General features: G+C 43.4%; 1 protein-coding gene across 1 annotated transcript in view; it reads right to left on the bottom strand.

Moving 5' to 3' along the window:
• Positions 1–16,448, bottom strand: part of CD151 (CD151 molecule (Raph blood group)) — a 62,881-nt gene that overhangs the window by 11,946 nt on the left and 34,487 nt on the right. The window contains exons 2-4 of the mRNA XM_040328522.1: positions 8,193–8,286; positions 5,079–5,270; positions 3,117–3,191 (exon numbers count right to left, since the gene is read on the bottom strand). Of these exons, the coding sequence (XP_040184456.1) occupies positions 3,117–3,191; positions 5,079–5,270; positions 8,193–8,276 (351 nt within the window). The 5' untranslated portion in view covers positions 8,277–8,286. The remainder of the gene's footprint in view (positions 1–3,116; positions 3,192–5,078; positions 5,271–8,192; positions 8,287–16,448) is intronic.

Raw genomic sequence — 16,448 nt, 5'->3', positions numbered from 1 at the left:
AAACGCAGATCGCCGCCATTACTAGTAAAATAATAAAAATGCCATAAATCTATCTCCCATTTTGTAGACGCTATAACTTTTGTGCAAACTAATCAATATACGCTTATTGCGCTTTTTTTTTAACCAAAAATATGAAGAATATATAAATCGGCCTAATCTGAGGACACTTTTATTTATTTTTTAAATAAAATATTTGGCTATTTATTATAGCAAAATGTTTATTCCAAACTTGTCACTCTTTTGTTTATAGCGCAAGAAATAAAAAACGCAGAGGTGATTAAATACCACCAAAAGAAATCTCCATTTGTGAGGGGGAGGGAATATAAAAATGTAATTTGGGTACAGTGTTGCATGACCACGCAGTTGTCATTCAAAGTGTGACAGCGATGAAAGCTGAAAAATGGCTTGGGCAGGAAGGGGGTGAAAGTGCCCGGTATTGGAGGTGGTTAAGATATTGCTGTTCAGTTGTACAAAACACCACAGTTACACTGCTCTGCATACATATGAGGAAAGTAAACCAGTTGTAATTGTCAAATAACAAAAACAGTAAACCATTTATAGCAGGCACATATAGACATCTGTACATCTTTTTCCAACTGCTCAGGCACCTTGGGATCCCCAGAACCCTGCTTTAATATGCAAATACCTGTACATCTTGCCTCTTATACTTTGCTGTATGTGAATGAGACTACCGATTGTTTGGGGGGGGGGGGGACCAGTAGAAAATTGCAGCAGGTCATGGGTCACAGGTCAACTCTGTGTCAAGGGCGGTATTTGCATATTGGAGCGCCCTCGTTTTGAGACTTCCAGGGCTCTCCACCAGCTACACTTAACATATAAATAATACTGTTTGTTTTATTAGGTAATGGGGATTCCAGGTTTAGCCTATAAGGGTAGTCAAAAACACATTAAACAATTTGGCACGAGTGCCTTCTTTCTTTTTAAATTTGGAAGTAAATATAATTAAAAATAACTTCACCCCACCACTAGTGCTTCATGATTTCTCTGGATTACACTTGCATGGGACTTATAGTTCAAGCAATTTTAAACTTACAGTTGAAATCAGATCAATACATTCCAGGTGCATTAAAACAAAAAAGGTCTGCATTGTCCTAAATGTATGGTTTAGAAAACAGCCAAGCCTGTGTTCTGCCAGCATCTTGTAGAGTAGGACCCTGTTCTGTAAAGTCATTCAACACACCCTATGCACTGTCAGAGCTAGAACTCTCCAATCAGAAAAGTTAATCGTCCCTGCCGATTAGACAGCTCTAGCTGTGACTCGGCAGTGGTTGTGTCTGACCTCTGCAGAGACCATGCTGGTGAGGAACAGGCTTTTCTACTTAGGTTGGGGCTGCTTTTCAACAAAACAAAATAACTTTGCACATTGTTTGTTTTTATGCACCTGGAATGCATTTACCCGATTGAAACTGAAAGACCAATTGGACTTTGAAGAGTCAGTCTGAATAAGCATTTATAACATCAGAACAACCACCTCCTAATTCTTGGCAGGTATGGGTGGAGTGCAGTCTGCAGTCAGGGGAGCTCTATATAATTACTCATTTACCGTGCATGAACATGCAATCACATGTGCCCTCTTACCTAATCAAATAAACCTAAAATTAGACGCTTGTTGCCCTAGGGATGTCTGGAGCCAGGAATGAAATCTCCAATAAAATGAAGGAAGATTGCAATGACTGCTAAAGCATACAGAATAACCCGATACAGAAAATGTGCATGGTTTCACTGTAGGGCTCTATGGGTTAAAAAAAAAAAAAAAGAACCTTTAAAAAAAGGCATTGTACTTTCTAGTTTATGGAAATGAAAATCTTAAATATTTCTTTGACACAGTGCCTTTACTGAGGGCCTGTTTACACCATGTCATTGCTGTAGTGTAAAGCAATGCACTAATATTACATGTGTTTGGTGATACACTGCCATTTATTTTATGGCACTGCATTGCTCCATGCTGAGTCAGTGCTAGAGATCTCAAATAAGTAGGTAACAAAGTTTGCCAAAATCAGTGTTTCGGCTGTGACCCAGCAGGGTGTAGTGTGGGATCTCTGCGGAGAGAACATTGCATCAGCAAGCCGGTAAATCAAGACTGCATGTAAATGTAAATTTTAAAGAAAAAAAAAAAATATGTAAAGCAAGCAAATGAAATCATGTCTTAAGTGTGAATGGAAACCTGTACCAATAGAAATGCAATGATTTAATGCATCATAGGTTACCAGTCTTTGGATGTAGTGACTGCATTCGTTTTCTCCCTGTCCTAGGGTGACAACACTCACTCCGTGCCCTGCATCTAGGGAGGACCGATGTCGTGGCCCTAGACTATTCTCCCGTTTAGGAATACAAACACCTCCGACTCTCCGTTACATTGGGGGGGCCTGTAGTTTACAAAAGACAGCTGTGAAAGCTGATAACTGTTTGAGATATCAGTTCAGCGGGAAGTTACAAGGTCTGCCAAGCTAGAATATATATTTGTTCCTAGCTTTAGATATTTTTACGTTGCTTTCTGGGTGTATGTTTATTCATCCTTTTTATAAGCTGGACTATGTACAAATAATTACTAGGGCCCTATGGCACCCTGGGGTGCCTTCTGTGCTCTCAAGGGGTGCTGTGGCAAAAGGCCTATAAATTGCCCAAAAACTCAAGCCAGCGAGTGGATCAAGCCTGGTCTGCCTTCTGGCACTGTGCAGGTCAGCGACTGGCATCCTAACATCCAAAGATATCATTGCTATATAAAGAGGACATGTGCCTGCACAGCATTGTTTGCCCCCTCATCTGCCTACCCCTCTGTAAACACTGGAGGGGGGGGGGGGGGGGGAAGAGGGAAAGGGTGCCAGACCAGTTCACCTCTGATGTTCGGTAGCCCACATGTGTGGATGATGCTGCTTTTTTTTTACATTTTAGAATGGGGTGCCTTGACTGATCATTTTAAAGGATGCCTGGACTGAAAAAGAGATGGAGAAACACTGACTTTGGGTGTTGTAAGCATCCAGATCTACACAAAACTAGTGGGCCCTATAATACTAGTGGGCCATGCAACGATCCATCAGTATTCAGTAGGAACCTGAAATGTTTTTGTATCTGCAGCCAAAAAGCCATTCACTTACCTGTTGGTAGTATATATAGGCCAGGATTCCTGCCAAAATCTCCAGGATAAATATACACATCAGCAGGATGAAATACTGAGGGCAGAAGAAAAAGAATGATTAAATCAAATCAAAAAATGAAAGTTACATATGAGCAAAAATCTAATTCTGTATACAACCCTTAACAAATTCCTATTAAACTTTGCAAAATAGTATAGTACAAAATAGTATAAAAGAATATCCCTTTTATCCCTTTTATACTAGGTGTACGAGGGACCATGACATCTGCCTGCATATGCCATGGAACTGTTCAACATAAATATGTTATTGGGCAACAACTGTCCGCTCAATGGAGGGTTTCAAATTAAAATTCCTAGGGATCCTCTATGTGATGCGATTTTGAGTGCGTTATTTCAAGCTCCTGTGTTATTCCTTATGCACTGGACATGGCCAACCCCACCCACTGTTGATGAATGGAAACTATGTAATGTATTAATACTTGGTTAAGATAACCAGTAGAACCTGTTCTTTCTGCAATACACAAAGACCTCTGAGCAGTTTATGGAATGTAAAACCACAATTTTGGACGTCACCAGAAGGTGGCACTGTGGTTAGCTGGAACGTGGAAACTTTCCCAGAAATAAAAGGTTCTCCTTAGGGAGGAGAAATCCCAACTCACATTCCTGACATTACACCAGCATTACAGGGACCTGCCCAAAAGAAACTAATACAAACACACTCCCCTAGATGTACACCTAAGTAAACACCAGCTGTCTACATCATTGTCATAGTAACACACATTGTAATCCAATTATGTGACAATTATGTAGTTCCATGAATACAGGAGTGCCCCAGTGTAATACCTTGAAATTATATATATATATATATATATATATATATATATATATATATATATATATATATATATATTATATATAATTTTACACACACACACACACACACAACATTGTATATGTGCAAGAGAACTTTCCTTCAATGAGAAGAGTTCCTTACACGGATGCTATCTGTCCCAATTGAAATCCAAGGTCCTCTGCTCCCCCCATACCTTTGCTCTGCTTCTGGTGGTGTGAAGGTGAATGCAAGTGCTGGATCTGTCACAGGCAAGCGTCAAGTATACCAACTTTGCCCACCGTCTCTAATGTCCTCTTCCATTCTATAGAAGCTATGACTATAACTTCAATGGTTGGAAATTGCTCTCTGAATTGAGGTGGATCTTTCATGCAGCTGAAATGCTTTCCATTTACCCATGCTCGGATTACAAACAAACACTCTTAAATACTTGGTAAATACTGCCTTCTTCCCGTGCATGGAAACTCAATGTTCAATCAATGCCACAGTTGTGTCTACAATACTCCCCCTGATGGTCCTTGGTGAACATAGATACGTCATTCTGTAGACACAGCCAATGCCACATGACCGGTTTTCCCGTTGGGAAAACTGCCATGAGAGCTGCATCTAAGTATGCAGGCATCCGGGGTAAAGCGATCCACATAGACCGTCCTCACCGTCGGCTCTCACCGATATAAGTCAGTCTGCAATAATGACCGGAAAGACTATCATGCAGTGCAGAAATATGAAAGCGAAGCTTGAAGCGCAGAGTGGAAGATGTCGATGGCGGTGCGGGGGATGGTCTATGTGGACAGCTTTACCCCAGATGCCTGCATACTTAGATGTGCCTCTTTTAATCATCAACTATGTGAGTCAACTTACTTAGTTGTGACATGACATTACTCTTGTATATCAAATCACAATTTATATAATAATAAAAAATAAAATAAAAATTAGCTTGTCTTGAAAAACGCTCCCAAACAAAGTTACTCTTAAACCAAGGTTTTACAGCAACTAGGTATTTCCCTGGCAGGTCCACACATAACCATTAAATATAGGTTCTGACCCTTCTCCTACCCCATCCAAAACGTTGTCTGGGACTTTTAAAATTGTTAATAAAAATAAAACACTTACAACTTTCAGCAGGCTCTTCCTCTCCTTAAACGTTGCACAGCAGCCAAGGATACCAGTAACCATTACAATGGCGCCTGCAACGACCAGGATGTACGCTGTGGCAGCATAGGTGCTTGAGGGTAGCAGGCTGATGTAGTCACTTTTCTGGACCAGAGTCCAAATCCCTACAGCCATTACAGCCAGTCCTGCCAGCTGTAAACAGAAGCAGAACAAAGGAAAACATGAACAAGAGAAGAATCTGGGCTCTGGATATTATACCTATGGTCTTACAGAGCTGGGGGTGGAATGAGCCAAGTATAGGACTGCCGTACCTGTATCTGCCCCATTCCCGCACATCAGGACTCACCAATAAAAAATTGTGTTTTTGTTAGTTTGGTCTGGTTTTAACCCCCATATGTACTTAGCTGGGTTTAAGTACTCAGTTACACATTAGTGTCTTTGTATTAAAAGCCACCTGCAACAAGAAATGTTTAATTGGGGCCACCCTGTTACATGGGGCAATGACATGCATGTCCAGTGCCATCTTTTCTTGTCATGGGGATGCAGAGGTGTTTCGTTGTCCCATTGTCGTCTATTCGGACATACAGCTGCACAGACCCAGCCGATGTGTCTTATACAATATGCAGTCTGATGAGCGGCTGTGTTCATGCAACCACATTCCCCAATAGACAACAATGGGACTCCGGAACAGGGGTGCATCCCCATGTCGGGAAAAGACAGCCCTGTACCGTGAACACGTCATTACCCTGTATGAACGAGGCCCAATGGTTACACATCGGAGCCTATAAAGCCCACAGACATGTTGGCATTTGACAGTTAAATGGCAAGAGGCAGGATTCTTGGAGGGGGTGGGGAAGACCAATGTACAATCTGAACCTGGAACCCAATGGAGCTCTTTTAGGGACCCCCGACAAAGACAAGGAATGGAAAGGTTTTATTTAGGGCTTGTTTATATTTACATGTAAAGGCAGTTGATCACTTTTAGAGGACAGTTACCAGGCAACTGAGGGTCAATACATCGCCTTCTGACAACCTAGTTTAACCCACAAAAGCCTGTACCACTCTGCACATAACTGTGTGCATTGCATGCAGTTACAGGGTGGCCCCATTCACTTAAATGAGTCATAAGTTTTAACCAGGCCCTGGGTCTTGCAGAACACAGACAGCAATGACCTCAGCAGTTCTCTCAGACGAGTGTATGTATGTATGTATGTATGTATGTATGTATGTATGTATGTATGTATGTATGTATGTATGTATGTATGTATGTATGTATGTATGTATGTATGTATGTATGTATGTATGTATGTATGTATATATATATATATATATATATATATATATATATATATATATATATATATATATATATATATATATATATATATATATATATATATATATAAAAACAAAACCTTGACCCTTTGCTTTTACATTAACCCCTTAAGGACCGCCGCACGACTAAATACATTGGCAGAATGGCACGGCTGGGCATATGGACATACAGGTACGTCCCCTTTAAAAAGCCCAGCTGTGGGTTGCGAGCGCGCCGCTGGTCCTGTGCTCCGTGACCCAATCGCCGCCGGTGTCTCGCGATCGGGTCACAGAGCTGAAGAACGGGGAGAGTCAAGTGTAAACAAACCTCTCCCCGTGCTTCCTAGTGAGCCTGTCATCACTGATCGTCTGTTCCCTGTCATAGGGAACGACAATCAGTGACGTCACACGCCCAGCCACGCCCCCTACAGTAAGAAACACTTAACACCTTTAGCACCCTCTAAAGCAGGCATATGCAATTAGCGGACCTCCGGCTGTTGTAAAACTACAAGTCCCATCATGCCTCTGCCTCTGGGTGTCATGCTTGTGGCTGTCAGAATCTTGCAATGCCTCATGGGACTTGTAGTTCTGCAACAGCTGGAGGTCCGCTAATTGCATATCCCTGCTGAAGGTTAACCCCTTCACTGCCAGTGTCATTCTCACAGGAATCAGTGCATTTTTATAGCACGGTTTTCTGTAAAAAGACAATGGTCCAAAAATAGTGTCAAAAGTGTCCGCCATAATGTCGCAGTCACGATAATACATTTTTTTTTTTTATAAAAATTACCATAAAACTATCCCCTATTTTGTAGACGCTGTAACTTTTGCGCAAACCAATCAGTAAATGCTTTGTGTGATTTTTTTTAAACAAAAATATGTAGGAGAATACGTATCGGCATAAACTGAGGAAAACATTTTTTTATATAAGTTTTGAGGGATATTTATTATAGGAAAAAGTTTTTTTAAATTGTTACTCTATTTATGTTAATAGAGCAAAAAATAAAAACCGCAGAGGTGATCAAATGCCACTAAAAGAAAGCTCTGTTTGTGAAAAAAAAACAACTCAATTTTGTTTGGGAGTCACGTCGCAGAACCACGCAATTGTCAGTTAAAGCGACGCAGTGCCGAATCGCAAAAAGGGGCCTTGTCCTTTAGCTGCATAATGGTCCGGGGCTTAAGTGCTTAATGAGTATGTAAACCCAAGTACTTGTATGAAAAAGTACCCTGTTCTCTATGTATCGATTCCTTTGTGTGTGAAATCAATTGTGTTCCTGCCAGTCCTTCCACTTTCCTAATAAAAACTAACCATGCTACGTGAGGAGAGCCAGTCGTAGGCAGTTCTTTAGCTGTGCTGGGAACGCAGTCTGCTCTAGTCCAATGATCAGATGTTTCCCGACACCCCCCCCCCCCCCTGCACAGCCTTTCACCAAGACCAGTGTGCTGCCGTTTCCCTTCCCCCAGCTCTCATGCAGCTGAGAACAGAGGAAATGTGACCACATATAAAAAAAAAAAAAAAAAAGGGGGTGTTTATAAGAGGTCATTATTTGTTTTTTATATGTACACACAAATGTTTTGCCTTTCATTTCTATTTTAACTGAATGGATTGTTTTACAAGATGATCATTTACACAACTTTAAATCACCATTGTGCATCCGTATTTTAGTGCAGAACCAACAACGGCCCCTGAGCAATACACATGTGGATGTAGTGGTATCATAATCCCACTGTGCAGTCAGTCTACAGTCTAAATATGCAATATCTAATTAGGCGATTCTAGTTAAAAAGGTCTCAATGACTTGCCCAGAAAAAGAAGTTGAAGGTGATGAGAAGGTACTTCAGACATATTGTTCCACAAGTCTCTTTCTTCTCATTGTATTCTCCCATGGTAGCGATTCTGCAACACAAGACAGACACATTGTCATCTACACAAAAGGGACACTGTATGGAGCACATATCTGCAGAATTACACTACATACTGTGTTTACCTACAATTTAAAGTACACATGTGACCATCTAGAACTCACTACAAAAGCAATATTTGGTTCCTCCAAATTCAACAGCTGGAATAGCTTTTATTCTAGCAATACCCTATATGCAGGCAAGCTCGTGACGCACATCTTCATGGATGAATCAGACATGGTGGCTTAAAGTGGTTCTAAAGCAGTGGTTCTCAACTTTACTAGTGCCGTGACCCCTTGATAAAATTTCCCAAGGTGTGGGGACCCCTAACAGTAAAATTATTTTTGTAGTATGGGTTGTCAGCACCCAAGGCAAGACAAGTAATTTGCGCTCCCCGAGTCCCTTCCACTCGTACAGTATTGAACCCCCTCGTGGTACATTCTAGGATGTACCACTCTCTCTCTTTGTTCTCCTTCCTTTCCCCTTTATCTCTCACTAACCCAATTTCTTTTTTTATCCCTCATCCGTCTCTTATTATTTCTCCCCCTTTTTCCTCTCCCTTCCATGTATTCTCTTTTATTCCTTCACTTACTCCTTGGTGGGGGGAATGGGATGAGTGGCACTGTTGGTGGGGATTAGGGATCAGTGGAAATGCTGGGGGGGGGGGGGGGGGGGGGGGGAGTTCTGATCAGCCAACTTAGGTCATCTGCTGATCTGAGAACTGTAGTGGGGACTTTTAATGGCAACTATAATCACAGGTAGTGTTACTCACTGTGTCTCCGACTTTATGGTGTCTCGTAGCAGTGACACCTATGTGGAAATCAGGAGATAGGGTCTCCTCCAGCCCCTCCCACTTCACATTCCTCACCAGTCAGCTGACCTCTAGCCTACACCCCCCAGCCATGCCGTGAACTGAATGGTGGGCTGTGAAGAGGCTGAGTGGGCGGCCACAGGGACAGCCCTGCTGGGTGGCCGCAAAAATGCTGGGAAAGCCAGGAACAGCCCAGGATTTGGTGACCCCTTGCAAATCATCATTTGACCCCTGAGGGGGTCCCGACCCCCAGGTTGAGAACTACTGTTCTAAAGGCTCAAGTTTTTTTTTACCGTTATGCATTCCGTCTTCTGGGTGCAGCCCCCCCCCATACTTACCCCAAGCCCCATTTCCATTTAGCAAGGTGTATGAGAGCAGCGGCTCTCCTGGGTCCCTCTCCCCTCATTGGTTCACACAGCAGCAGGCGCCACTAAGCCAATGATGGGAGAGTAGAGTGGGGCTGAGCCACACAGAGTGTGTGTGTGAGTGAGTGTACAGATTGCAGCTAAGGAACAAGCCTGCTTGAGTGCCCCCATAGCAAGAGGCTTCTACTGGGGGCACTCGGCAGGGTGAAGAAGTCAGGACTGCCAAAGGCAGTGCATCCATAAAGGGGAGCTGGAGCGCTGCCCCCTCTGGCTCTTACCGCCACTGATTACAATACATAGATTCATGCATTGCCTCAGGCTGTATTCGGCTTCCAGATACTTATCTAAGTGACGTACCGGGGGTGCGTTCCTTGGATAAGACGGACAGGCGTCTCAGCCAATCAGGTTCACCGGTTCTGGTTACCGGTAACCTGATTGGCTGAAGCGTCATCCAGGGCGGGAGAAGACATCGAGGGACGTGGAAGGAGGATGGCCGACCCCAGAAAGAGGTAAGTGCCGGCCGGGGGGGCATTTTACAGGGCACAGCGGCGACAATGGGCACAGTGGCATCAATTGGCACAGTGGCTGCGTTTGATGACATGGCACAGTGAGGCTGCAATTGTTTTTTTTCCATTTGCCCCCCCCCAAAAAAAAATTGAGCACCAGCTGCCACTGGCCAGCGGGGGACCCAAAAAAGAAGAGGAGGACCTGGGCTGCTCTGTGCAAAGCTATTACACAGAGCAGGTAAGCATAACATGCAAGCTTAAAAAAGATAAAATAAAAGTAATCTTTTTAAAGCCCAGGTTCACACTGGGCTGTGGGAATGAAGCCGTGCAAGTTCAGCTGAACTCGCAGGAGGTCAGTCCCGATTTCAGAGACATCTGTGCAGGTTTCTGCACACATATCAATGAAAATCGCAGCCAAAAAATAATAATTTTAGCCCTGAAGATGGCATAAAAAAAAAAAAAAAAAAAAAAACATTTTCTAAAACAAGACACCCTGGAGAATAGGGGGTAGTTACAATTTTCTATGTCACATAATAATAGTGAAAAGGTCTAGGAATTTGTTATTCAACAAAACCTGTGGCAGGTCTGTGAATTTTAAGAGGGGGGATTAAAAACACAGTCCATGATGGACATCTAGATGATCAATGTGATATTAAATGAATGTTATTAATACATTACACAGATTAAGATGTAGACTAAAACAATACGTTCAATTCATGGCGATATTGAGGAGTAATCAGTAGTGGAAAATAATGAAATGTAAATATAATGGATGGAACATGGCACCTGGAGCGCCAACAATTGCAGACAATTAGTCAACATTGCCACTCCCGGAAAGTTTGTATTACAGAGTAACTTTAATCTGGATACAGTCAACCTTGGCAGAAACATGTTACTATATCCAATTAGTGGATTGCTGCGTGTGCAAACACTCTTCCTGTAGAACAGTCCCTATAACTTGGAAGAAATGATTTGTCATACCGAGTCATCAGTGAAACACAATCATTCTCCTAAAGTGACTCACACCACTCATCCTCTCCTATCTATTCTAAGAGGACACCCAATAAAAAGCCAGACCTCATGGTAATGAGCTGTATGCTATTTGGAGATGCCAGAAGTGGGAACTTTGAACACAAATCGTGTTCAGATTTGACTTAGTGACTGTGAAGTCCTTTCCCCCACCAATAAAAATAAAACATGTTATATACTTACCTGCTCTGTTGCAGTGGATTTGAACAGAGCAGCCAGATCCTCCTCTTCTCAGGTCCCTCTTCGGTGATCCTGGCCCCTTGCTCCTGTTCAGTGCCCCCACAGCAAGCAGCTTGCTATGGGGCTCCCAAGCTGAGTGAGAGCTCCCTGTGTCCATTCAGACACAGAGCCCCGACCCCCTCTCCTGATTAGCTAGCTGACTTTGACAGCAGCGGGAGCCAATGTTTCTCAGCCAATCAGGAAGGAGAATCTTGGACATCGCTGGACAGAGGGACCTCAGGTAAGGAGCGCTACTGTTAAAAGCAGGTTTTGCGTTATTGAAATTCCAAGACTCCAGGCAGGGCGTTCACCTGCGTTTACATGCGGCTGTGTTTAGCCACAGTGGAACATTCTTGACCTTTTCTGATGTGGTTCCTGTTTTTCTTTCCGTGTTGCCACTGCTATCTGCAAGTGAAATGGTACACTGCGATTACCTGCGGTTATGTACAGATCACCGTGATAAATCAGTCCTGGACACAGTCAAATTTATAATTTCTAACCGTGCCAAACCCCATGTAACAAAACCGTTACTAAATGCAGTGTGTGAATGGGGCCATAGGAAAGCATTGTCTGAGTTTAGGTGTGGTAGATAACTTCATCTATCAGCAGCTTAAAGCTGAATTCTATCCACCCGTGTGAAAAGGCGCCTTAGGGGGGCTGCTGCATGCAAAAGGGTTTTATCTGAACGCATTAAGAAAAAAAAAAAAAAAAAAAAAAACACTTCTGCCTTTACATCTTTAGGCATTCCCTTTACAGTATAATAGGTTATTCTGGTTGCACAATCCCCAAACTAAAAGGGCTGATTGTACATTGTCCCATTCGCTTCTCAACTAGTCAAAAATGCAGAAACTAATCCAATCTGATCCAAAACCGAGGTCATTTGGGGTGGTAAAGAAGACACATAACACACAATATCACACAATGCAAAAGCTATTTTTGGCTGTACTTCTTCTGTAGGTCACAGAAGAAGTTCTGCACTCCTGTTACCCATATTCAGCCCATCCAGGCTCTGGAAAGATTCAGACTTTGGTGTCGGGATCCACCTCAGATGCCTGGACTGGCAGCTGGCTCAGCGATTTGCCGAGCCTGAACCCAGCACGCCAGTGAGCGCTAAAGGGGCGGAGCGCTGCAGACTGACAGTCAGCGGCTCTCTGCTCAGTAAAGACTGAGAACTGAGCGATCAGCTGTATTTGATGGCTCAGTTCTCAGTCTTAGAAGTAGCAGGGGACAGATTCAGCATTGGACCGATGCTGCACCCCCCCCAGAAACCCCAAACTTATCTTTAAGTGCAATGTAACCACAGACTTACTCTATGAACATCAAACAGCTGTAAAACATGTACATTGATAAATGCATAGCACTAGGTTTGACTTCTATCTGCACCCTCGCTGTACAGCAACTAGCATTGGAAATTGCAGGCTATTTATCAATGATATCTTTCAGCTTCTTTAGCCCCCCTCCCCCTCCCGTCCGAGCTATCTACGTTTTCATCAGCATCAGGACAGAAAGGAAGCATTTTCAGGCTTTGCTTTTGTAAGCTGTAGATGGGCATGGGAGGGGTGAGTTTAACCACTTCAATACCAGGCACTTACCCCTTCCTGCCCAAGCCAATTTTCAGCTTTCTGCAAGGTCTAAATGACAATTGCGCGGTCATGCTGAACTGTACCCAAACACAATTTTTATTATTTTGGTCCCACAAATAGGAGCTTTCTTTTTGTGGTATTTGATCACCTCTACGGGTTTTATTTTTTGCTAAACAAAATAAAAAATAGACTGAAAATGTTGAAGAAAAACAAAAAATACGTTTTGCTTTTTGTTTGTTCTAACATTTTGTAAATAATTAAGTTTTCTCCTTCACTGATGGGGACTGATAAGGCTGCACTGCTGATGGGCACTCATGGGTGGCACTGATCGGCAATAAAGATGGGTACTCTTGGGTGGCACGGATTGGCAGCACTGCTGGGCATTGATGTGGCACTGATATGCAACCCTGGTGGCACTGGCAGGCATAGAGGGTGGGCACCGATTTGCATTTCCCTGGTGGCCTTGGGGGGGGGGGCATACCTGGTGGCCCAGTGTGGATGGCCATCCTGGTGGTCCTGGCGGCTTCCCTGGTGGTACTGGGTGGGATCCGAGGGGGTGCTGTGCTGATAAACAAACAGCAGCGGATCGGCTCTCCTCTACTTGCTTCTGTCAGACACGAGTGAGGAAAAGCCGATCAACGGCTCTTCCTGTTTACATAGTGACCAGCCGTGATTGAACACGGCTGATCACGTGGTAAAGAGCCTCCATCGGAAACTGCATTGTCTCTCGCATAGCTTACCAATCAAAAAGATCGCTATATAACATCTTCTCATCAATACAGACTCAAACAGAAGGTTCCTAAATACATTCTCTTTACCCATCAATTACAGTAAACACGGCAAGCTTGTATCATGGAGTCTTTCCCTAGAGTACTTTCTTTTCTCATTGTCGGGGAGGTCTAAAGAGAAGAGAAAACATATTTCTTTCAAATACTGTCACCTGTTGAAGAAATACCTAGCCGACGTGGGATTGAGTTTCAGACATCATAGAGACATATTAGAATCGTCTCTAAATGTTTCTTTGGATGGGATATAAAAACAACGTTTATATTTTGGCTCCACAGGGTCCATTTCACATAAGTCATTTAAAGTAGCCCAATTGTGCGGATAGTCTGTAAATGGCAGTTAACTGGCTGTGACAGGCTCCAATACTTCTAAAAGCAGCTCATTGCAAATATAAAAAGTGTCAGAAATCCACCAATACACCATATGTACTTTTTCAAGGTCGGTGGCTTAAAGCGTTGAAGCCAAAGTAACAGCATGGCAACCAAGCAGACGGTACCGTCACCAATGGCAGCTTGCATATGAGGTCTTTTAACAGATTGCCTAGGCTAGGGTCCTTTGCAGACTGTACCAGACATCAACACAACACAGGTGCCCCCCCCCCCCCCCTTCATTTTAAAACACAGATGTAGTGATGGCCAAACTTCCAAATAAATCGTAATTAAAATTAACCTTTCCTTTACAATTATAAAAGAGTGAATATTTTGATCAGAAAGCTTTGAACTCTGGACCTCCCCTGAGGTTCCAAAGGCTTCAAATTGAGTCTCTTGTTATAAAGAACTATGCAATTTAAATACATTTATGAGCAAGCACCAGGGGAGCCCTACAAAATGACATAAAATGTAGGTACATGCCTAAATAAGCACACAAGTTTTTGAGATTAGGCTTTGATTTAATGAGACCAATTACATGTTGATTGTGCTGTAATTTTTTTTTATAACGATCAACACACTGATTACAGTATAACGATGTGCAATAACTTTAGTGCTGCATCTTAAAGCTCATCCCTGGGCAAAAAATGTATTTCAACATGTGTTTAGGTATTAGATTACTGCTTTTTCCAGACGGAATAATTTTTTCTTTGGTCCAATATCTTCGACTAAAAAGTAATCTTTCAGGGGTTTCAAAGTGATAAAGGTTAGATTTTTTTTTCTTTTAAATAACAACACTTACCTCCGCTGTGCAGCTCGTTTTGCACAGAGTGGCCCCGATCCACGTCTTCTGAGGTCCCTCGGCGGCTGTTTTGGCTCCTCGCCGCATCAGATAACCTCCTCTGGGAAGCACTTTCCCAAGGGGGTTACCTTGCCGGCGTGCTCCTGAGCCCAGCATTTGCATCCATAGACACGAATGCTGGACTCGACGCCCACGTCATTGGATTTGATTGACAACAGCACGAGCCAATAGCTGCGCTGCTATCAATCTATCGAAGAGCCGAGAAGACCGGGCCAAGATCCAGCGCGCTCGACGTGGGACTTGAGGGCTCAGGTAAGTAAACCGGGGGGACTGGTAATTATCGGATGTTTTTTTCACCTTAATGCATATGACGGTTTACAAACCCTTTAACTGCAGCATTTCCTAGTCAGGGGACTGGACACCCATGTCAGCTGTATGTACAGCAAGCGACTGTTTCCAGGTGCTGGCGTCAGCAAAGTGAAAGACTATAGTGCAGTGTCACCGTTAAAATATTTATTGAAGTGGAGGTCCATGCTAAAACTAAAATACCCTGCACCTACAGCCACCAACATTCTAACATTAACCCTGTAAAGAAAAGATCAGTATACATAGTATACCTCCGACCCGATCTCCAGCGAGCTGTCAGCCGCGGCTTCACTGTGTGGACTGTGGCAGAGGACACGTCCGACCATGGAAGCCCCATAGTGAGTCTATGGGTGACATCACTTCCCATTCATTTCACAGCCGTGGTCGGATGTGTACTCAGCAGAGCTTTCACCGCTGGAAATGTATACTGATTTTTTTTCTTTACAGGGCTAGATGGGTTAGTGTTAGAATCTTGGTGGCTATAGATGCAGGAATTTAAGTATTAAAATGGAAGTCCATTTTAAATGCTCAAAAATTTATAGGTACAAAGTGAAAGCATCATGAATAGACAGAATTGGACAGAATGGAGGCAGAAGCTGCTAAACCACTTCCAAGTGTCACAACCACAAGGAGAAGAGGAGATAGATGAGCAGCATATATGACTGCCGTCATATGATTCAGCCCAACTTTGCGTCCTAAGCCTCGATTGTTCTGGCCCCAAAATGACAGCAACACTGGAGCATGCACAGTAGCAGGATGCGTTTCAAGGGGACTTACTCTTTCTCAGCTAACCTGACTGGGCTACCCAACCTTTGAGGCTGGGTTCACACTTAATTGGGATGTGGCTCACAGCAGGGGTCCGGTGTGTCCCTGTTCTCAGTTTCAAGGACGACTCAGGCTTACATTTTTTGCCTGATCGTGGACCTGAGACAAAGACACACAGGACCCCTGTGCAATCCGCTACGCAGCCACCCCGGAGATGTGAGCTGGTCACAGGCTCCCGTCAAGCAAAATTGGATGCAGGGAAACCCATATTCAATTCACATAAGTGTGAACCCAACCTAAAAATCGCACTACTTTAAAATTCGTACCCGGTGTGACTGCAGGCTAAAAAACGCAGGGTTTAATATTACTTTAACCTATGCTCTACATCAGGGGTATCCAAGCAAGTTTATTGTCCTTCAGGAGGGCCTGACTGTGGCCAGCAGGGGCAGAAAATGTCCCAGGATCAGTAATAAATATGTCCTCAGGGTTGGTGGTCAGTAGGAGTAAGAGTATCCCATCATTGATATCAGAAGAAAAGGTGCACCCTTGTTGGTGTC

The sequence above is a fragment of the Rana temporaria genome, chromosome 11 (assembly GCF_905171775.1).
Source record: "Rana temporaria chromosome 11, aRanTem1.1, whole genome shotgun sequence".
Taxonomy (NCBI): domain Eukaryota; kingdom Metazoa; phylum Chordata; class Amphibia; order Anura; family Ranidae; genus Rana; species Rana temporaria.
Note: the sequence above shows the minus strand (reverse complement) of the source record. Positions and strands in the feature narration are given on the sequence as shown.